The sequence below is a fragment of the Natrix helvetica genome, assembly GCF_964273705.1.
Source record: "Natrix helvetica genome assembly, chromosome: 2".
NCBI classification, from domain to species: domain Eukaryota; kingdom Metazoa; phylum Chordata; class Lepidosauria; order Squamata; family Natricidae; genus Natrix; species Natrix helvetica.
The window spans coordinates 80,351,307-80,375,245 of NC_138552.1; the positions used below are offsets into that span (position 1 = coordinate 80,351,307).

The window sequence follows — 23,939 nt, forward strand, 5'->3', positions numbered from 1 at the left end:
CAATGCCTGTAGAATCCCATTTGAATTTTTTTCCTGCTCCTTTCTTAGACCTCTTATATGTATACCAGAGGTGGGTTGTTCCCAGTTCGGCCCAGTTCAGATGAACCGGTAGTGGAATTCAAGCCTGGTTCACAGAACCAACAGCCTGCCAGCCCCTGAACCGGTTTCCTCGCTGCCGCTGGGCCAACCCCATTTTGGACTTTAGTGACTGCGCATGTGCAGTTCACTGTAAATTGTTCTGCGCATGCGCACAGAACAATTTATATTGAACAGCACGCGCCTGACATGTGTGGGTTGTGAACCGGTAGTAAAACCTGCAGCAACCCACCCCTGATGTCTACAGTTGAGTATGCTTATCCTGCTCATCCTTCTTTCTATGGCTTATCTTTAAACCATCTTCTGTGTTTCACAGAAAGCAAAAAGTTTCATTTTTGATTCATGGTTTTTGTCTGCAAATTAGAAAATTACCTGATGGCTAAACCCAAATTTGTAACAATTGTATTGCTGAATTATGAAGGCACTGTTTTACTCCCACTAACTCGGCCGTTGCAGAAAAGGATTATATGGGAGACGTTTTCATACACTATACAAAGACCCAGCTCTCTGGAGGGGGCTCTTATGTTGAGAGAGATGGAAGGATGGAGAATAGAGGAAGACCTTGAAACAAAGTGGATGGACTTGGTTGCGATGGCAATGAATGGACCACTCTGAAACTTGAAAGAACAGGCTGAAGACAGATTGTCATGGGAAAAAAAATATTTATATGCGTTCCCTAAGAATCAAAAACAACTTAATGCACATAACCAATCAATTTAGAAGGAAAGGGTGAATTCTGTTTATTTAGGTCTTTCAACAAGGGGTGCGCTTATTAAATGCTTTAAGGAGACCCTCATTGCCGTAACAAAAACCCACAAACAGAGAGACAAGGGTTTTGTTGCACTTGGCATGAAAACTACTAAGCCTCCTCAGTTTGGGTTTCTGTGTTTTCCTTGCAATTACTTGCCTTTGACATTTCCTGAAACTTTTAAAATCACAAGATCAGCATGAAAAGCATCATGTGCTGCTCAGCTACTTATTCAAAGAAGCCCATTGAGGTAGAAAAGGATTAGAAGCAGAGAGAAAGAGAAAGGGTTGTGCCAGACCAAATAGTTGGCAAGACCAGGATTAGAAAATAGATTATCCCAAACAAATTAGCACTGCTTGGTTCGGGAGTAGAGAAACAGGGGGAAAACAGGGGAATGAAAGGAAAATTCTACCGAGAAGGGCTCAAGACATCCGTAAATAAAAAAGGTAAAAGGCAGAGATCTTGGAAAATATACTTTGGAGAGAAATTAGAGTGATAAAGTGCATAATGTATGTAATTTATACTTGGAGTTGAGGAAATTAAGGTTAATCTAGGGGATATGTTTATCAGAGCAGGAGTGTTAAAACTATTAGGTATTGTAAACTATTATTGTGGTAATTAATATGTGAAAAGGTTTATTGCTTGGTATACTTGGAAATATAATTGGAGGATTGGACACAATGCTATTGTGATCCTTTATGTTTGTGAAGAGGGAGAAGCAAAAGATATGGGAATTGAAATAGATTGATTATAGGAATATAGAAATGGCTGTATGGATCTACAGCTTCCTCTGGGAACGATGAAAACTATGTTTAAACTTAAAGGATGTCATGGTTCCTTTAGGTTTGCAACAAGTGTGTATGCGTCTTTTTCTTCGAACCCCATAATGGGGCTTACAGTGCATTGACGCAAGAATTATTTTAAGTAATCTAAAGGAACTTTTAGGTACCATTGTTTTGAATGTTGATATTGATAAACAAGGGGATGCAGTGGCTCAGTGGCCAAGACGCTGAGCTTGTCAATCAGAAAGGTTGGTAGTTCGGCAGTTCGAATCCCTAGCGCTGTGTAATGGAGTGAGCTCCCGTTATTTGTCCCAGTTTCTGCCAGTTCGAAAGCATGTAAAATGCAAGTCGAAAAATAGGGACCACCTTTGGTGGGAAGGTAACAGCACTCCATGCACCTTTGGTGTTTAGTCATGCCGGCCACATGACCACGAAGACGTCTTCAGACTGGCTCTTCAGCTTTGAAACAGAGATGAGCACCGTCCCCTAGAGTCGGGAACGACTAGCACATATGTGTGAGGGGAACCTTTACCTTTACTTTTTTATTGATAACCACGAATTCAACCCTAAAAAAAATGGAAGCGGGGTATTCCTTTTCATAGGTGAAATAGGAGTTTATAGCATTCAACAGGGGATTTTTACACCCTTTTCCCCCTTTTTATTTCAGAGCCCGGTTTCCTACAAAGAAATTAAGATAATTTCCCAAACACCTAGAGACGCAACCTTACACCTTTGCTTTGTTGGGATCTGAAAGTTATTATGCATCTTGCACTACTGCTACTCCTCCTATTAGAAGCAACTAATGCTCAGTTCCCACGGCAATGTGCTACAGTGGATGTGCTGATCCAAGGCGAATGTTGTCCAGACCTGTCTCCCGGAGTGGTTCCTGGTTCAGATCGCTGTGGCTCATCTTCTGGAAGAGGCCAGTGCGTACAAGTAATAGCAGATTCCCGACCCCATGGACCTCAATATATGCATGATGGTCGAGATGACCGCGAGCAGTGGCCTCTTCGTTTCTTCAATCGAACTTGTCGGTGCAACCGCAATTATTATGGTTACAACTGTGGCTCATGCCAACCTGGCTGGACTGGCCCCACCTGTGACCAGAAGATTAATATAGGTAAGCACAATAGCAAGAGAATGCAATCCTTTTTCTGTTCTGCCTTTGGGCTTCTTTCTTGGCTCTTCCAGTAATGATGCTGATGTTTGAAGAATGGCTTCATGAGGTGCCTGCCTGATCATCTCAAATGATAAATGTGTTGGCATCTATCTTTACATCTTTCGCTCACTCAAGCCTAAGTCTCTAAATCTTTAAAAAAATATGTTTTAAAAAAGAAAACAAATAAACCATAAGTAAATAATTGGGAAATGCATGCATATTCATGACTGAATTGGCAATCTAGTGCTAATTTATTTCATACCGATGTAGTGGGCCTTCCAGCTTCATGCGTCTTCTCCACTAAAAAAAAATTGCCATAGAGCAGTGGTTCTCAACCTTCCCAATGCCACGACCCTTTAATACAGTTCCACATGTTGTGGTGACCCCCAGCCATCAAATTGGTGTCTCGGTTCCTAAGACCATCGAAAATATGTGTTTTCCGATGGTTTTAGGCAACCCCTGTGAAAGGGTCGTTCGACCCCAAAGGGGTCCCAACCCACAGGTTGAGAACCACTGCCATAGAGGATGATGATCAGAACAACAAGAAGACCCGAGGGAGAAGGAACATAAAAGTCATAAAATACATATTTTGTTTGAAAGCTTCCTGGTAGTAAAGTCAGTAGAAGATATAAACAGCAGCCCAATAGCAATATCTTTCTGTTCAGGCCATTAAGAATTATTCTAAGTGGGGTTTTCTATGTTGTTTGATTCCGAGAAATGCCTGTTTTGCTTGTCTTGCTAATGCTACATGGATTTTGAATAATTCCCAAGGCCAAGCATTCAGCAATGATCAAAGAATGTGAGCGCATAACAATATTTAGTTAAAAGAAGATAATTAATACATGAATCTGAGATGATCTCGAAAAACAGTAAAAGAATTTGTTTTCAACAAGCATTTTTTGTTCTTCTCATTGAACAATAAAAATGCTCTCAAACCCAGTGTATGATTTAATCCAATAAATAAACACTGTGATGAATTAAAAAAAACCAAGGAAAAAGTGAAAATGCAGATTTTTTTTTAAGAACAGTTCTTAGACTCCTCAGAAGTTACATTAGGTATGTTGAGAAATGCAGCAGATTATCTGGATTTCTTTTGGTCAACATTCAGGCTTGGTTATAGGAGAGAATCCACTGTCATTCAGCCTGGCGGATGACTTTTATCAGGACTTAGATAACAGAAGTGCACCCCTCCTAGACCTTTTGGACCTCTCAACAGCTTTCAAGACTGTTGACATTGGTATTTTTCTGTAGCATCTATCAGAGCTCTGGATTGCAGGCACTGTTTTATTGTGATTCCATTCCTTCCTAAGTGGACAGTACCAGTTTGTTGTGAGAAAGAAAGGTCATCCAGGCAGTGATGATTTGTTACTCTTTGTGATGGGATGTACATTTGTAGCAGCAGAGCAGGAAGGATTTTGCCAACTCCACAAAAGAAGCTCAGATAAAGAGTCATGAGTTGGATGGGGGGGAGGAAGGAAGAGGTTCAGAGTAATCACACCCTAGAATCGCTCATGATATATAGGTAGTCCTCAAATTACGACCCCAATTAAGCTCAAAATGTATGTTGCTAAATGAAGCATTTGTTAAATAAATTTTGCCCCATTTTATGACTGTTCTTGCCGCAGTTGTTAAGTGAATCATCACACATGTTAAGTTAGTAACAAGATTGTTAGGTGAATCTGGACTCCCCATTGATTTTGCTTGTCAGAGGGTCACAAAAGCTGGTCATATGACTCCAGGACATCACAACCGACATAAATAGGAGCTGGTTGCCAAGCATCTGAATTTTGATCATGTGACCATGGGGATGCTGCAATGGTCATAAGTGTGAAAAATGGTCATGTCACTTTTTCAGTGCTGTTGCAACGTTGAACAGTAACTAAATGAATTGTTGTATGTCGAGGACTATCGCTATTTAGGTTCAAGCAAATAAAATAATGGACTCATTTGGATCTCACTGTCGCAGCTCTTGGCTTGGACCTGACATCAATGTGTTAGACACCCAATAGACAGAATCTTGCCAAACTAAAGCTATAAATTTCTAAGCTATTTAACATATCTTGAAAGATTTTAGGGTGTGGTTGCCCTGAACAGCTTTCCTCCTCTCCTATCCAGCTTGGGGTTGTGCAGTCTCTTGATCTGGATCTCTTTCTAGGAAAGCTCTGAGCTGTCAAAATCCTCCCCCTCTACTGCTGCAGTACACATGCTATCACACTCTTGTAACTGTAATATATATATACATACATACATACATACATACATACATACATACATACATACATACAAACATGGAGATATTTGGAGAAGTCATTCACTAGTTTGGGTTGAAGAACCATCACAGTATGCCAGCTATACATTTCTGTTCCCAACCAATCCGGGAATGCAATGGAATTAGTTGCAGGCCAATAGAAATTGGATGGATAGGGTTCATATATATGTGTGTGTGTAAAAATGAATATAGAGACTATGATGAATAGACAAATGTTAAATAGCAATTATAAGAATGTATATCTAAGAATGAATTTGAAAGGGAAAAATAAAAATATTTTTAAGCACACAAAAAAAGAAAGTGAATGGATAGAAACTGAAATTGAATCCCTGCAAAACAGGTTATTGTTTGTCCAGAAGACATTTGACATCTTTTCCTGCCCCAGTAATAATGAAATGGGGAGTTACTGTTGCTAAAATAAAATATCCACAACTAGGGATCCTCCTAGATTCACAGCTAATGCTAGACAGACAATGGAGATTGTAGCTAGAGAAGACTTTGTCTAGCTTCAGCCTTTCCTGAATGAGGTCCTGACAACAAATACTAATACCTTTATTATGTTTAAAATTGTTGACTGAAATGTGTGCTCCATGGGATTGGGAAGGTTGGGAATCTCTTGCGGGCAAGAAACAGCTATCCATGTCATAAAACAGTGTTTTTGGGGGGTGCCACAGTAGTTTACAATAGGCTTCTGAGTACAATTTGAGTTGATTTTGTTTATTGCATGGCATCTGGGTATGCTATTGCGTCCTGCTATGTGCATTTGTTGTTCCAAATGCTGTGTTTAGGGATCTTTTCCATGTGAGATCACAGGAGGGAAATAAGGGCATGACATTTTTTACTTTATGAGTTATCCCTGTGAAATAGTTTCCTATCAGAATTTACTGTAGGTTGTGATTTTATAGAGACCGCGATTGTGATGGAGATACATTGTTTTAACTGTTTTTATTAACTTCATGAAAGATCCTTGTGGAGCTATGATATGCAAATACTCCAAAGAAATACATAAAACAGCTACATCTTACCAATTCAAAATTTAAAAACAGTTTCCAAATTGCAATGTGCATGTAAAGTTTTCAGTGGGGAAAATATATTGTTGGTTGTTGTTTTTAGTGGCTTAAGTACCAGCCTCCTTGTTTGTTTGCTTGTTTACGTGAAGGTAAAATATCAGTTACTATAACTTTCCCTTACTGAAACCTTCATTCCAAATATACAGTGTGGGAAAGTTTCTAAGCATTGCAACTAGTGAATGAAGATCATGAAGATGTGTTCTTCATCATGGGTTTTTTTTTTTTTTTTTTTTTTGCAATGCAGCTCTAAATCTTTTGTGCATCCTCTACTTCCTGAAAAAGTGAATTGATCATGCATTCATTCCACCCAGAGTTACCCTTTGGTAAAATGGGTGGCCAACAAATCTGATACATAAATTAATCAAGGGGCATTTTACCTACCTCCACATTTATTCTCATTCAAGGGACATATTAATTGATAAGCTAATTCGAGGTATGAAGTGAAATGTGGAATTTAGAACCCTCATATAGTTGATGAGCTTCATCAAATACATTTTTTGAAATTCATGAGATATGTTAATCTATGTATCTGCAGAATGGCTCGTATCTCTCTTTTTGCTTCATAAATAATAAACTCAACCAAAAGCAACTGCATTACATAAAACATCTACGTGCACAACGCATTTACTCTGTCTGCAGTGAAGGGTGAGGAGGTGATATATTAATTCAAAACACTTTATTATATCATAGAAAGTCTGAAAGGTTTCATCAAAAGGCTATTCCAGTTCCCAGCTCCCCAAATAATCACATTATTTATAGTGGTAAAAAGGTAAAGGAGCCCCTGTGGGTTTTACTCTGCTAGTTGTTGCTGACTATGGGAGCGGTGTTCATCTCCGTTTCAAGGCCATTGAGCCAGCGCTTTCAAAGGCAGTTCCATGGTCATGTGACCAGCATGACATTATGGAGCACCGTTACCTTCCCACCAAAGTGGTACTTGTTTATCTACTTGCATTTGCATGCTTCAGAACTATAGAAGCCTTCCTTAAAATCTCTGGCTTAATTTATAAACTAAATTGAATTAAATTATATGATATAATAACCTATACTGTGCAGCCCACATTCTGGTTTCATATTTTATTTCAAAATCTTTAAGTATTTTTATCCATCTTCCCTAGGTTCAACATCTTGTTGAAATGTGATTTTATTTGGGAACCAGGATATTGATAAGCATGTATTTTCAGTCTTCTGATGGTATTTCCACTGTTTCTTTAGTATGGCTTTAATTCTATTTCCTTGATCTCCAGTTAGACGAAATCTTCTGGATTTTAGTAGTGAAGAAAAGAGTGAGTTTCTAAGAGTCTTACAGCAAGCCAAAACTACAACCCACCCTGACTTTATGATCGCAACCAGGAGACGTGAGGAGATCTTGGGTCCTGATGGCAACACTCCACAATTTGAAAATGTGTCCATTTATAACTATTTTGTGTGGTCTCATTATTACTCGGTCAGAAAAACTTATCTTGGGCCTGGACAGCGAAGTTTTGCTGGAGTAGATTTCTCCCATGAAGGACCAGCATTTCTCACCTGGCACAGATATCACCTGCTACAACTGGAGAGAGATATTCAGGTAAAGTATTTTTATTTATATTGCCTAGTATCAGATCAAAGAACAGGCAAGCCCTATCTCATTTTCAATTTGGAGTAATGATGCTCCTTGCCTAAAAGGAGCTACTGGGAAAGCTGTAGTTCAGGATGCCCAACCTTGGCAATTTTAAGACTTGTGGACTTCAACTCCCAGAATTCATGCCTAGCTAGGGAATTCTGGGAATTGGAAGTCCATAAGTCTTAAAGTTGCCAAGATGGACATCTCTGCTGTAGATAATTAATGTTGGGTGGCCTAGGCAACCTGCTGTTTGGCAATTATTTAAATATAAAATCATTCAAAACTCCCATAACCACACACACACATATCAAAAAAAAAGTGAGATTAGTTGACATACAAAACATCTGAATAGCACCAGGGATTTATCCAGGCTGCAGATACCCTGAGTATACAAGGCCACTCCCTACAGTTGGAAATAGGAACCTGGTTTTTTTTTCACACAAATGCCTCTTATTAGAATGAGAAGTATCATATTCAAATCCATATATTAGAAGTTCCAAATTCACTATAGTGGCCTGCTAGGGAAGGAACGGCCAAGAATGATTTGCATTTCCTTGTGAATTGTGTGATTCTGTCTGCAACACAGCATGGCTCATCATGAATCCCATATTCTCTACACCAGGGTATGCTACAGGATCCTTCTTTTGCCCTCCCTTATTGGAACTTTGCCACAGGTAGAAACAACTGTGACATCTGTACAGATGATCTCATGGGATCCAGAAGCAGCTTTGAAGATTCTCTTCTCAGCCCCAATTCAATCTTCTCACAGTGGCGCATCTTGTGTGAGGCTATTGAAGACTACGACACATTGGGAACCATTTGCAACAGTAAGCCTAGATTTGTAGTGCTATTTAGCTCTTATCGCAGTTTCCGTAAGAGTAATAAAGATATTTAAGAATTCTTTTTGGTTCAGATATGGAACCTAGCAGGTTTAATTTTATCTTTACCTCAAAGTGTGCCCATACACACAAAACATTACATGTTTCATTCAGAGGGCATGAACGCTTTTTATCAATAAAGTTCACCATCATGTGAAACACTTCCAATTTTAGATGTTGAGGAAAATTCTGCTTTCTTTCAAATGTATACCTAGTCTAATGAAGGGAAGAACTTGGAGTGACATGATAGCAGTGTTCCAAATTTATTTGTATTTTATTTGTATTTTATTTAGTTTGTCGAACATGTACAAGATAACAGGTATAAGTATAAATATGGACATAAACAAGGAAATTACTATAAATAAATGGAGACAGTAGGACAGGGAAGGTAGGCATGGTGGTGCGCTTATATATGCCCCCTTTACGGACCTCTTAGGAATGAGGTGAAGTCCATATTAGACAATTCAAGGTTGAAGCTGTGGGGGTTAGAGGATGTAACAACAGAGTCAGGTAGAGCATTCCAGGCACTGAACACTCTGTTGCTGAAGTTGTATTTTCTGCAATCGAGTTTGGAGTGGTTTACCTTGAGTTTGTATCTATTGTTTGCCCAAGAGGTGGGTTGCTCCCAGTTCGGCTGAACCGGTAGTGGTGGTGGCAGGAGGCTCTGCCCACCTGCCCAGATGCTTCTGCGCATGCGCAGAAGTGTTTCACAGGTGCACAAGTGCGTGCACGAGCGAAACCGGTAATAAACCGGTTAGAAACCCACCACTGTTTTGCGCCTGTATTATTGATGTTGAAGCTGAAGTAATTGTTGACAGGTAGGATGTTGTAGCAGATAAGCATAGTGTACCATGCTTAGGTCAGACCATAGGCTGTGGGGTTGTCACAGAGAAGGAGTTGTCCCAGAGAAGAGGGGCTCAACCGATTCTCCAAAGTACCTGAGGTCAGGACAAGAAATAACAGGTGGAAACCTCTCTGTCAGGTTTCCAAGTAATAAATCCATAGCAAGCAAGACTCTGAGGCATGTAGATTCTTCAAAGAATACTTTCATTTGGAAATATCATATTGGCACATATCTGGTGAAAACCAACTCTAAGGTTCCCGCGGTTTTCACCAGATAAAAGAGAAAGTTTTTCCTCAAACCTCAAAAAATCAATCACATGGTCCAATCAAGACATTGTCTAGTCAGCTGGAGCCCTCCTTCCTTCTTCCATGGTCCAGGTGTGAGAATGTCCTTGGTTCCCAAGAGAAAGTATTTTATTTTGGGTACACAAACCCCTCTATCTCTAATCCCCCCTCCCTATCCCTCAGCTCCAGTGTGGCAGCACTGAAGCTCCAATATGGCTCTGGTCAGATCAGCTTCAGGATTGACAGTATCAAGGAGAGGTCCAATCTAGAGATAAGAAGAAAGACTCATTCCAGAATGTCTAGCTCTTTTCTGGGACACACTGGTTTGAGATCCACACTTTGAGGTTCCAATTGAAAAACATGCACAGAGCTCAAAAGAAAAAAAACTGGGTAAATCCAGAGAAAAGCCATAGGTTTTATTAACTTTTAAAATATGGTTTTTCCCTATGTCATTCTTTTCCCTACTGTTTCATTAACAGTTACAATTTTGCAACAGAGACTATATGTGCTATGTCCAAGAGGTTGAGGGAGATGAATGTAACTCTAGCACAATGTTTCTCAACCTTGGCAACTTTTAGATGGGTGGACTTTAACTCCCAGAATTCAGTTTAAGTCCATCTTTCTTAAAATTGCCAAAGCTGATTGCCAATTACCCTACTGTCTCAGCATTACATCTGTAATCTAAGGCCATTGATTGAATTAATGGCAGAGGCAAAATTTAAATTCAATTTAATTTCAATTTATTTGATTTCTAGACCGCCCCCTCTCCCCAAAGGGACTCGGGGCGGTGTACAGGCACCAAATTAAAAAACCATACACATAAGAATAAATAAATACCATTAAAATCAAATTAAACCTTAACCCCTGTACAAATTATAAAAATTAAAACTCGGCCTAAAACCAACCCGTAAAATTTAAAATACCGACTGAGGTGGGAGAGCTGGGATTGGGCCAGGCCGGCTAAATTGAACAGGTGGGTTTTAAGCTTCTTACGGAAGGTCCGTGGTTATTCTAATATCAGGGGGAAGGTCATTCCAGAGGGTGGGGCCCATCACAGAGAAGCATCTTTCTGACTCAATGTCTTAAAACTAGGTCTTACTTTACTTTTATATATCATAATGTTTTCTATTACCCTTTATATACGCCTATATAATATTGCTACCATCCTCCTTCTACTATAAAAGCCCCGAAGTAGCAGATAAAGAGAAGAAATCTATTCAGACTAATGTTTTATGTTTTAGTGATTCCCATGTTACCCTCTTCAAACTTACATAAAAACCAATATACCTTTTATATATCAACAGCTGCACATTTAGAATTCTCTAGTTTAATTCACAGCTCAAAATATCTCTACCAAAAATGTACATATAGGGAAACAATGTATATGCAAATTAATACCATATTTCTATTCAGTCTGCTTTTGGGGGGGGGGGGAACCAATGCATAAATAGAGTGAAATAAAGTTAGAGGAGGAAAAAACATAACAATTGAGCACAACCAAGTGGAGAGATCGTGCATAAATCTCCTATGTATTTTCTGTATTTAGCGTATGATAACTTGTCTTTGGAAAAATAAAAGAAATTCAGCAGGTTAAGTAGTGATATGCAACATTAACTGTGAGTGGTTTGGGGCTAAAAATGGGATTGTTTTTTTCCCTCCAAGATGCCTTCCCTGCATTATTTCTTAAATTACGAGATTAACCCGATAATCCATTAAATCTTATTCCCCCTCCCTCATGCCCCTGCTTTTGTTTTGTTTTTTTCAAATGTCAGGCACAGAAGGTGGTCCAATTAGACGCAATCCAGCCGGAAACGTCGCCCGTCCCATGGTGCAGCGTCTCCCAGAACCTGAGGATGTTGCTCTTTGCTTAGAAGTCGGATTATTTGACACACCTCCATTCTACTCCAATTCAGCAGACAGTTTCCGTAACACAGTAGAAGGCAAGTCACTCCAAAGCAAACAAACAAACTCTTGAAACCAGAGGTGAAATCCACCACACTCCTCACACTGAAGTGGAAAAAACCCACCGGTTCAAGTCCTTTTGTGGAAAATTGTTTAGGAAACCACCCCACCCCACCCCAAGATTCATTATCTGGTTTTCCAAATCTGGAAACAAACACTGGAAGTCTTTAAGAAGATGTTGGATAGCCATCTGTCTGAAACGGTATAGGGTTTCCTGCCTAGGCAGAGTGTTGGACTAGAAGACCTCCAAGGTCCCTTCCAACTCTGCTATTGTATTGTATAGGATGTGAGGGAACTCCTTTATTGAATTCAGCAGGTTTTCTCAAAATCAGTGGCCCTCAGTGATGGGTGAAATGAAAGCAAATGTTGGCTTTATCAACTTCAGCAAGCAATACTATTTAAGGCAGGGGTGTCCAAACTTGGGAACTTTAAGACTTGTGGACTTCAACTCCCAGAATTCCCCAGCCAGCCATGCTGGCTGGGGAATTCTGGGAGTTGAAGTCCACAAGTCTTAAAGTTCCCAAGTTTGGACACCCCTGATTTAAGGCTAAGGCTTATGGTACTTTGCCTTGGGAAATGATTCTTTTTTTAAAAAAAAATAAGCACTTCAAAACATAGCATATTCATGACTTTGTTAAAAGCAGTGACATACTCAAATTTCCTCTCTTGCCATATTGCATTGCATTGCATTGCATTGCATTGCATTGCATTGCATTGCATTGCATTGCATTGCATTGCATTGCATTGCATTGCATTGCATTGCATTACATTACATTACATTATACCTGCAGGCCCCTAGATATTAAACAACACATAGGCAGAGGAATAAAGGGACACAGTGGCTCAATGCCTAAGACGCTGAGATTGTCGATCAAAAGGTTTGCAGTTCAGCCGTTCAAATTCCTAGTGCCACATAACAGGGTTAACTCTCGTTATTTGTTCCAGCTTCTGCCAACCTAATAGTTTGAAAGCACGTAAAAAAAATGCAAGTAGAAAAATAGGGACCACCTTTGGTGGGAAGTGGACTTTACTGTGCAAAGTGGACTTTATTAATGTACAGAAAACATTCTAAATAAAATCAATATGACCTTTTCCAATTAATTAAATTAAGCAGTTCTACCAATCAATTTTGATTTAGTTAAATATGTTTACCGAATACAGTTAAATATGGTACGTCCCTAACTGTACAAACCATTTACACAGGTCCATTCCAGGTTGTATAGCTATCCTTATGTTAAGATAAGGAAGGAAGTGAGAAAACAACCACCAACAGCAAACAATTCAGAAACTCAATTCAGCAGAAGAGAAATACACGTGGTACTCATTTACTGACTATGTCACTTAACAAGACTGAGGTTTTTTTGTCTCAGAGGAGAATTATCATGGTTAGTCTGAGCCATCATAACAGATGTGTTTTTACCTACATCACATTTGGAGAAGTCCCATCCAGCACAATATTACAGTTCAGTACTTGACATGATCAAATGGCTCAATACATTTCACCTACATTTCACCTACAAAATTGAACAGTGAAAGTATAGAATCCTGCATCCTATTTCAGTTGTTGAGAATATCATCTCATCCTCAACCCTAAAAAAAGGGATAAGTATATCAGGGAAACAGTTGGTTATATCACCTTTCCTGATGCTATTGCATATTTAGAATAATATATTTTGGTACAACCAAGATGGCTTCTGCTGTTGAGGTCTCTCAACACCTGATAGGAAAGTATGAACTCCCAATTATTTATACATACATACACACAAACACACACACACACACACACACACACATTGTACATACACACAGTTAGACAAGACACCAAAAGATAAAATGATCTTACCTAGTCGGGATAATGAAATATCTGCAAGAAAACAAGCAAGCTCAGAGGACCCCTTGTATGTATGTATGTATGTATGTATGTAGGTATGTAGGTAGGTATGTAGGTATGTAGGTATGTAGGTATGTAGGTATGTAGGTATGTAGGTATACTACAGTATATGTATATGTATGTTGTATGTATGTATCTGGGTTCTCTCTCTCTCTCTCTCTCTCTCTCTCCCTTCCTCCCTCTCTAGCTGCTGTCTCTCTCTCTCTCCTTCCCTCTCTCTCTCTTTCTCTCTCTCCCTTCCTCCCTCCCTCCCTCCCCCCTCTCTTTTTGATAGAAAGCTTTAAAAAAAACAGCACCAGATAGATATTTAAAGCAGAGTTCCAAGAATGAAAAGTACCACAGAATCTGGACAGAGCTATTCCACAAGTGTGTTAAACAAAAGCATAGTTATATTGCAAGAATGAATTTGCAAGGAATTAATATACGGGATGATAACTACATTATACTAAATGCTTAATTTTATTCACTCCAATTACAGATACCTAACTTCATCTTAACATTGGGCTAAATAACAATCAAGATTCATGCATGCCAAGAAATCTAGAGTGCTAGTTAGGTTTTTCAGAAGCCCCAAGTCACTTCTAAAAGACACATGGAGCACTGAAAAAAAAATATCTTGGCCGCTGGAGAACAGAGGAGCACCCATATTTATTGAATGCATACAGAGATTTCTGCTATATTATTGCCAGATTGATACAAAGTAATTGTTTTGTTCAGTGCTGGAAAACAGATTCTCCCTCCCTCCCCCCTTTGTCTTCAGTAGCCATGTGCTCTACCTCATTTTGTGCAACCAACGTCTGAGCCAGGCATATTGTAATATATTGCTAAGAGTAACTGATCTCACACTTAACTGTTCTTGGGAAACAGGAATTTATGTCTGGGCTATGGGATAGTCCTTTTTTTCATATAATTGGCCTAGTCTTTTAGCAAAGCAATTTCTGTGGAGAAGATTAAAACATTTATTTGATATTGTGCTAGGCAGAACTGTGCTTAATTTGGACAGGCAACAGTTCCAGAATTGCTTCAGAATAGAATAGAATAGAATAGAATAGAATAGAATAGAATAGAATAGAATAGAATAGAATAGAATAGAATAGAATAGAATAGAATAGAATAGAATAGAATTCTTTATTGGCCAAGTGTGATTGGACACACAAGGAATTTGTCTTTGGTGCATATGCTCTCAGTGTACATAAAAGAAAAGATATATTCATCACGAATCATAAGGCACAACACTTAATATAGTGATAGGGTACAAATAAGCAATCAAATCATCCTAGGAAAAAATCAATATAAATCAATTGTTCCCCTCTTCTTTATTCTCATTTCCAGGCTACAGCAATCCTTCAGGAAAGTACGATCCGGCAGTGCGAAGCCTTCACAACTTGGCTCATCTGTTTTTGAATGGAACTGGAGGGCAAACTCATTTATCCCCAAATGATCCCATTTTCGTTCTCCTCCACACGTTTACAGATGCTGTTTTTGATGAATGGCTGAGAAGGCATAACCCTGGTGAGATATTTGTATTTATCTTATTCCTCTGTATAGAATACAAGGTACAATCCATACCCAACACAGTCCTTGAGATAAATTATCCAGGCAACAATCTCTGCCTCTCTAAAGAAGATGCTAAGATCCCACAACAGCAATGCAACCAACCGCAACTGCATCCTTTATCTCTTCTTACTGGAAGCAGAATAAAATCTAGCCCCCAAAAGGAATTACTGTACATACTGCTGATAAAGGATAAATCACACCAGAAGATCATAAGCTCTTCTGGTATTTCCTTGCATCAGCAGATCCAAGAAAGAGAAATGCTAGCATTTAATTTTTTTTACATCTCCTAACTTCCCGAATGTGTAGCTCTCTGTATTTCCCAAAAGAAAAGTCAAACAATACACACTCTGTTGTAAGATATACATTTGAAGGTAATCTTTAAAAATCTTACAGCAATGCTCTCTGTGTGTTTTTAATAGCAAGTCAAGTGGCATTTCTTAAGATTCATATGACTGTTCGTTGCTGCAGGAGAATTCCTTAAGTTCATGCCATGCTTTGCTGAGCAATAACAGCTGAAAGGAACTGGAACGGTAGAAGTTAGATTTTTTTTTTGTAAGTCTTGTAGAATTTTAAAAAATGATGATGAAAAGAAACTTTTAGGGACTGCATCATGAGAGCAACAGCTTTCAACTGCACTGAAAGATGGGAAGGCACGGTGAATTTCACAAGATTATGTCAGGAGACAATTAGTAGTGGATAAAGTAGTTGGCTAACTACTGGCCCAGTTTAATTCATTGTACCCATGATCAATGTCCAAGCATGGATGTCCAGCATGAATACATTTTCAGCTTTCATGAGGCAAAAGTCACACTTTGTGAATATCACAAATATTCATGCGTGGGGGAAATTCCTTATAACAAGAATAATAACCTAGATTTTAACTCCCATCAGTCTCAGTCTGCACGATCATTGTCAAAGGATTGTGGAATTGTTAATTCAAAGCATCTGGAGTGCATCTGACTGACAATCCTTATTTTAATACAATACAATAGTAGAGTTGGAAGGGACCTTGGAGGTCTTCTAGTCCAACCCCCTGCCTAGGCAGGAAACCCTATACCATTTCAGGCAAATGGCTATCCAACATCTTCTTAAAGACTTCCAGTGTTGGGGCATTCACAACTTCTGGAGGCAAGCTGTTCCACTGATTAATTGCCCTCACTGTCAGGAAATTTCTCTTCAGTTCTAAGTTGCTTCTCTCCTTGATTAGTTTCCACCCATTGCTTCTTGTTCTACCCTCAGGTGCCTTGGAAAATAGTTTGACTCCCTCTTCTTTGTGGCAACCCCTGAGATATTGGAACACTGCTATCATGTCTCCCCTAGTCCTTCTTTCTCTTAAGCTAAACATACCCAGTTCCTGCAACCGTTCTTCATATGTTTTAGAATGTGTTCTAGAACAGGGGTCATCAACTTTCGGACCTCAGGACCACTACATTCATAATTTTAAATCACTAATATGATTTTTTAAAAAAAAGATAAATAGTATTTAGTGCAATATAAAAAATGCAAATATTTTTTTTCTGTGGACCACCAAAATTTTCTCACGCACCACCAGTTGGTGACCACTGTTCTAGAATACTTTTCAATTAAAAAAAGTTACATGAAAGATTCACAGCGAGACTCCAAGGTATAAGTTTAGATTTTCAGAAGCTTTACGACACCTAAATGGTTTAGAAACACACACACACACACACACCCTTGATTCACTCAACCTACATTATTATAGAATATTAATTGGTTCTGTCCATGAATCTATTTTAAGCTTTGTAATGTTTGGCATCTATAGAAGGATGGTTTTCATATAAGGTGGCATTAAACATTAATTCAAGACTAAAAGCTTCACTTTATTTGTGTGTCAGTCATGCCTCTATTATTAAAATAATCCATAGATTGTCAGTCCATTAACTAACCAAATAACACTGGAAGCCGGGCAGCATTAGGTGAATAATACATTTGGTCTCACAGTCAGCCTGCTGTTTATAATGGATTTGGCATTGTCCACCTATCAAGTCTTTCCCAAGGATATAGATAGGCAGATGCTGTTGTTTAATCTATCATTTAGTACTGTTTTATTAGCCATGAATAATGTCAAACCCGTTTTTCTGAAAAGCCATTTCAGTATTTAATTCCAAGTTTTCAAACTTTAATAGTTGCCTCCTTTTGTTTAGATAACTCAACATATCCATTAGAAAATGCCCCCATTGGACACAACAGACAATACAATATGGTACCATTTTGGCCCCCCGTAACCAATGATGAGATGTTTGTTACAGCACCAGAAAACCTGGGCTACAGTTATGAAGTTCAGTGGCCATGTAAGTTATATAATTTCTCCTTTTCATCAAGGAGCATATTACTTTTTTTCTCTTAGATCAAAAGAAATGTTACTATTTGCGTATATATCATGTGCAAAATAACCATCATGGGCTGGACTGATTTTTGCAGCTTCTTTGACTGGTTTGGATCATTAAATACTAATCAGGATAAGTCTCAAATATGTGGTTTTAAAAATCTAAATATCTTGATTGATCTGTTTAAGAAAAAGGTATTTGATAAATGGTGAATGCTCCTTTTTAGCATCAGAATCAGCTGATCGAAAATATAGCAAACAAGTCTTCAAGTCAAATAAATTAAATATTGCAATGTCTTGATTTGATGAACAGCTTGGTTAATAGTAAGAAAGAACAAATATTTTGAATTGGCTACATATTTTCTAGTAATGTTACCAAAAGCTTTCATTTCATTGCACGAGTTTATATTACAGAGTAAATAGCTCAAGTTTTGAACTGAATTCAGATTCTTAAAGGATGCATTCCATCAATTCAGTATTTCAATTGGTTAAAAAAAGAGAATGATTTTGGGAAATGAGCAGCATAGAAATGCTTACAAATAAACAACCCATAAAGCCTATGGTTTTAGATTTATGGCAAGGAGGCTTTTTTTTAAAAAAAAATAGCTTTATCTAGAGGGATTAGGCTGCAATCAATAAGGTCTTGAAATTATTGGAATTCGGTTAATTTCCACATCGTCCAAAAATAAATTCCCAAGTGTGTTAACAACTCCCAAAACTAACACTCTTCTTTGTGTTTTCCCCATTTCTTTCAGCTCCAGCTCTCCATGTGACTGAAATCATAACGATTGCAATAGTTGCTGCTTTGATCCTGGTTGCCATTATATTCGCTGCAGCCTCTTGTATTGTGTATTCCAAGAGACAGGAAGAACACCAGCCACTTCTCACCGATCACCATCTGACTTATTCAGATGATTACGACAGCATTCCAACCCCAAGGCAGTCAAACGTGTGAAGATAAGTGACTTATCTGCATTTGATGGCATCTATTGTGTCTGGTCCATGCTTGCAGGAAAGGCCATTTCAGAGTGAGAAAAATCTTCCTTTATCTAATATTTATCTCCAATCCATATTCTTTCTTAGACTGGTTCAACATTTCTACTGATTTCACCCACTTCACTCCTATTCTATCTGCCGTATGTTCACAATATAAAAGACTAACAATGAATATTTTACAGAAGTTAAAGTAATTAATAAGTATGTATTAACTGCTTTTATATGGAAGATGGCGCAAAAATTATGCTTACACTAATCTTGTTTTGAGAGCCAGTTTGATGTAGTGGTGAAAGCATCTGGCTAGAAGTCAGGAGATCATCCGTTCTAGTCCCAAATTAGTCATTATGTTAGCTGGGTGACCTTGGGCCAGTCACTCTCTCTTAGCCCTAGGAAAAAGGCAATGGCAAACCACTTCTGAAAACTTTGCCAAGAAAACTTCAGAGACTAATCCAGGCAGTCTCCAAATTGGATACAATTGAACAGAAGGAAACAAATCTTGTAATAAGATGTCACAAAACACTACTAGCACCAAGGAAACAGCTGTCCTGTTTTTTTAGGATTCAGTCACCAGCTAGATTGTCTCTGTGCACCTCAATATCAAGCGAATTCTAGAATCTCAGCAGCCTGTAGTGATGTGTTTTTCTGTAACTAAGTTTATATTGAGGCATGCCCAAATAAGGCTCTGGACATTGTTTGGAAAATTCCCTCAAAGACATATTAATAACTCCTGAATCCCAAAGATCCATCCATATCAATCCATCCAGGTTGGACATTTGTCCAATCCACTGATGATATCAGAGAAGATCCTCCCAACCTCCTCAGGCTGAACAAGATCCTTTTGCAAGAGGTTACCTCACTCATCATGCTAGATCACACCCAACTGGCATTCAATCCAACCAAACACAAATGACTAAATCTGAAAAGGAACTGGCAGACATTATCTTAGCAGTCTGTTAGAGCAGGGGTCCCCAATCCCCGGGCAATGGGCTGTTTGAAACTGGGCAACCAATAGGTAAAGGTGTATATGTGAAGCTCCACTCATGTGAGTAGCAAATCCTTGTGCTTGCATGCGAAGCTCCACTTGTGTGAATGGAGCTTCACACACAAACATTCTACACTCGCACAAATGGAGCTTCGTGTGTGTGATTCCAATTAATGACCATGATAATTTGCTTAACAACTGTGACAAAAATATTGTAAAATGGAGCAAAGCTCATTTAATGATTGTATCACTAAGCACTGGAAGTTCTGGTCCTAACTGTGGTGATAAGTTGAAGACTACCTGTATTCCAATGATTGCTCAGATGTACAATGAAACTGCCTATAAAATCACTGGGGGAAAAATCCCCAAATACATTCAGAAAGCCCCCAGGGTCCATCAGATATCTGGCTTTGTATCATCCTAACCAGATCCTACACATCTATTCTGATTTAGCACACACCTGCTTGTGAGAAGTGGGATTAAGACCCACTGGGATAAACCCATAATGCCAAAAGAGCTAGAAATTCCCAAATGCCTCTGAGTAGCACTCCCAGAGCAAGGAATATGACAAGATGTTTTGCAGGGGGGGGGGGGGTTGTCTTTGTTGTTTATTGTTGTTGTGCATTTTCAGAGGAAAAAATCATTAAATCAAGCACATTCTTAAACTGCAGTAGGAACCATTATATTGGCTATTGAGAAAAAAAGAGAACATTCATAGCTTTTGCCTGTATGATACTTGTTCCTTTGCTTCAATCTCACTTTTTCTTTAGGAACTCAGGGTAGTATATACTGTATTTCCTCTCCCCTTTTTTCCCCATAACAACAAGTCTTTGAGTTAGTTGAGCTGAGGAAGGGAGGGAGGGGGGAGGAGAGAGAGGGGGGGGGAGGGAGAGAGAGACTGGCCAAAATCCTCTAAGGATTTCAATGGCTAGAATGGACTACAACCTTGGTCTCCCCAGGCCTAGGCTAACCCTTTTGATACCCCTACTTGAAGATCATTTAATTTTGTTCTGATATCAGTACATCAGAGATCAAAGCTCTTTATTATTAACTCTACAACATTTGATCTGCCCAGCCAAGAGGAATTTGAGTGGGTTAACAGCACAGAAAACCATGTGCTCATTAAATACAGCTCTGGTAGGCAGAATTCTTGCACCTCCTTACTTATGTCGGCTGAACTGTAGCACTGAATTGTTATGTAAAGTTTATGCACAGCTGATATAATTTTCCAGTTTTGAGGGGAAGGGGGTCATCCCCTCTTCCCGAGTATGGATTTAATTATATTATTGTGATTACATTCCACAACTAGCCTAGTAAATAAGCTCCACTAGGTTCAGTTTTGTTGGGATTAGCATGGATCAGCACAGGGCAGAACAATAAGAAAGTAGTTCTTGGATTAAAATTGAACTTAAAAATGGTAAAATTGGCATCGTTCTTAAATAAACGGTGTGAGATGCTAAAGGTCATACTTGATCCAAAGGGGTTGAGAAGCTCAATGACATTTATAATTCAAAGAAAATGGGGCTTGCATTGTGTATGTACCGACGAAATGTTACACTTCTTATGATTAAATAAAGGGCACAGATGGGGAAAATAGATCATAGAAAAATATATCAGAAAGTATAAATATGTATATGACTATGGTATTGTTCAAGAAGCATCGTAGCTGATGTTATTTGGGGATCTCACCAGCAGTGATATTTCTTAGAAGTGTACACTGACTAATTCCTTTAAACACAAGGCACATACTTTCACTTTTGCCATTGTGAAGGCAACTGAGTACAAGTGAGCGGAGAGGATCTACAGAGTTGATTTAGCCCTGGGCCTACAAGCTGCTAAGCCCAAGAATGAACAATTGTTTATCAGTTGTTTAAGTGCTCTAGGTTTGCTACAAGGAACAGGTTAGCTGGCAATAAAAGCAGGAGGTTTTTTTTTAATAGCTGCAGAAGTAAGAGGTTGGCAGCTATAGCTAGATACAGCAACATAATTTTTGGAGTAGAACAAGGTTATCTCAGGGACAGCCTCTCCCCAATTACATCTGTTTGTCCCACCAGATCCACCAGAGAGAGCATGGTAGTGGTTCCATTGGCTATGGAGCTACTTTTGATGGGCTGTAGGCAATGGGCTTTTCTGCTGTGACCCCTGTATTATGCAATATCCTCCCCACTGAAATGAGGCTGGGCTTCATCACTTTTGACTTTCTGAAAATTTCTCAAGACCTGCTTATGCCATCAGGTTTTGGGACCCCAGGTGACTAGTGAATTATTGGGGTGGCTCTGATATTATTAATGTTCTTTCAACCAATTTTCCTGTTTTTAGCTTTGTTTTTATCTGTTTGCAATAATGATAACAACAATAATTGCTCAATGCTTAGTAACTAATGTTTTTTAGCTTTGTTGTACACCATCCAGAGTCTTTGTAAAATGGATGGCCATATAAATTTGACAATAAATTTGACACTAAATAAATTGCATCCATATTCTCATTTTTTTTCATTTTCAGTGTGTAGGAATCTGGCAACAGCAGTGACCTTTGCACACTCCATGTATTACTCAATGACATTTTCTCAATACTTCTTAACATGTACATATAACAATGTTGGATTATTTGGAGAGGTTAGGATTAAACCCCATACTAAACATTTTGGATTATAACTCTCTACAGATGATGTTAACTGCTGCTGTTAGACAATAGTTTAATCAAACACAGTTGTCATGAGCCATTTCCAAAAGAAAGTGGAATTAATTCTTTTCATTCTTTGAGAAAATACATCTTAAAATATGCATGTTTCATTATTGTTCATGTAGGTTTCATGTAGTGCCAAGTGTTTCTTTTAATTCCTAGTTTGGATAAATGCCAATCCACATCCAACCTTGCTGTGCTAAATCAATTTTTGTGGTCCAAAGTCCTTTGAACTTGCATAAGTTACAGCTTGGATCAGTTTGGCATACAGAGCAGAAACATTTTAGATATTTGAATGAATTTGTACCTATTATTTACTGTCACATTGGCTTCTAAACTTCCACTGGCACATCAAAAATATGAAGAATCCTATTTGGGCAAGCACAGAGGGAGGGAAAGAAGGGGGAAACAGACACCTGAATAATGAAAAATAAATTTCAAAAGAGTGACAGGATCTTTTGAATTGAAAAAGAGTAACAGAAATTGGAATGAGCCCAACACATTCTCTTGTTCTACATTAACTGTGGTTATTGTTTGGTCTTACTTGCAAAGCACTCATAAACTCTAATTTTGAGCTGCTATTATTTGTAATTGCTAAGTGGGCCAGTTATATACTTTAGTGTTGTGTCTAAGGAAACAATCATTTTGTATCTTAAGTACATACCACTCCTGTAGGTATTACTATAATCTAAGGCCTACCTTTGAAAGCTGTCTAATTATATAGTTAGCTCACTACTTTTTAAAGCACATATAGTATGTTATATGCCTGCAACTAACAAGATATGTGTAGCATGATAAATAAGCTTTTGAAGCTTTGTTTATTAGATTTGTTTACCACCAATTTTGCTTTGAGGTGACTCTTTCATGATAGAAACCAGTCTATATCACTTGTTACAAACGTTTTCAAGTACTCTTCCTTAAGTATTCTTAAGAAATGTGGAATGAAGAAAAGTTAAGGAATATTTATATTACGAATACCCAAATGTAAATATGTGGAAGACACATAGGGTTAGGATTACAGTTGGTTAGGGTTAGAATTATGGTTATAACTTTTGTCCTCAGTTCTCCATACCCATCAAATTAATTATATTTTACCCCTTCATGTTCCTTTATTAAAATATTCTCAGGCTTCAGGGCAGCTTTTTATACTTATACAGTAGAGAGCACATTAACGGTGCTGTATAAATTCTTTTATATTGATGTTTTTCATTGAACTATTTTAAAGAGGGCCTCACTGGAAAACACAGTGAGTTCCAAGAACTGATCAATCATCTGCAATTATATAGTGCTTTTGAACACAGTTACCTAACAATATATTGGTTCAGCTATTCTAGAAATATAACAGAAGGCGTGAAAGAGGGAACACAAAAAAAATTTGGCATCTTTTCTCAGAGTACCTTAAAACAGCAACGCAGTAAATCTGAACCTGTCCATAAAAGTTTATGGAGTTTGGGGAAAAATAAATCTCTATTTATTACAGTTTTCTGAAGAGTTTTCGGAAATTCTGAGAATCACTGAAAATGATTTTAGCTGCAAACCTGTACTTGCTTATCTGAAAGTAAATCTCACAGTATTGTACAATTTCGGAACAGATATACATACATACATACATACATACATACATACATACATACATACATAATCACAATCAAGCAGAGAGCTACCGTGTTTCGCTGAACCCCCATCGAACCCCCTTATTTTGACCCCCAAAATAAGTGCTTGGCCTTATTTTTGGGGTGGTCTTATAATTTTTAGGTGCAGGAGGCCCCTTAACCTTGGCCCATGGCCC

The 23,939-nt window shown here is 38.4% G+C and overlaps 1 protein-coding gene across 1 annotated transcript; it reads left to right on the forward strand.

Moving 5' to 3' along the window:
* The first annotated feature begins 1,158 nt into the window (after positions 1-1,158).
* TYRP1 (tyrosinase related protein 1) lies at positions 1,159-20,312 on the forward strand. The gene is made up of 8 exons (XM_081944459.1): positions 1,159-1,290; positions 2,294-2,746; positions 7,369-7,691; positions 8,350-8,554; positions 11,506-11,673; positions 14,919-15,098; positions 17,309-17,455; positions 18,246-20,312. The coding sequence occupies exons 2-8, from the start codon at positions 2,386-2,388 to the stop codon at positions 18,443-18,445; spliced, it is 1,584 nt and encodes a 527-aa protein (XP_081800585.1). The 5' UTR covers positions 1,159-1,290; positions 2,294-2,385; the 3' UTR covers positions 18,446-20,312.
* The last annotated feature ends 3,627 nt before the right edge of the window (positions 20,313-23,939 follow it).

Excerpts from the sequence above, each read along its gene's own strand:
- TYRP1 (XM_081944459.1), top strand. The coding sequence starts at position 2,386 with ATGCATCTTGCACTACTGCTACTCCTCCTATTAGAAGCAACTAATGCT. Across the intron at positions 15,099-17,308 it reads GCTGAGAAGGCATAACCCTG|ATAACTCAACATATCCATTA; the intron begins GTGAGATATTTG and ends CCTTTTGTTTAG. Across the intron at positions 17,456-18,245 it reads TTATGAAGTTCAGTGGCCAT|CTCCAGCTCTCCATGTGACT; the intron begins GTAAGTTATATA and ends CATTTCTTTCAG.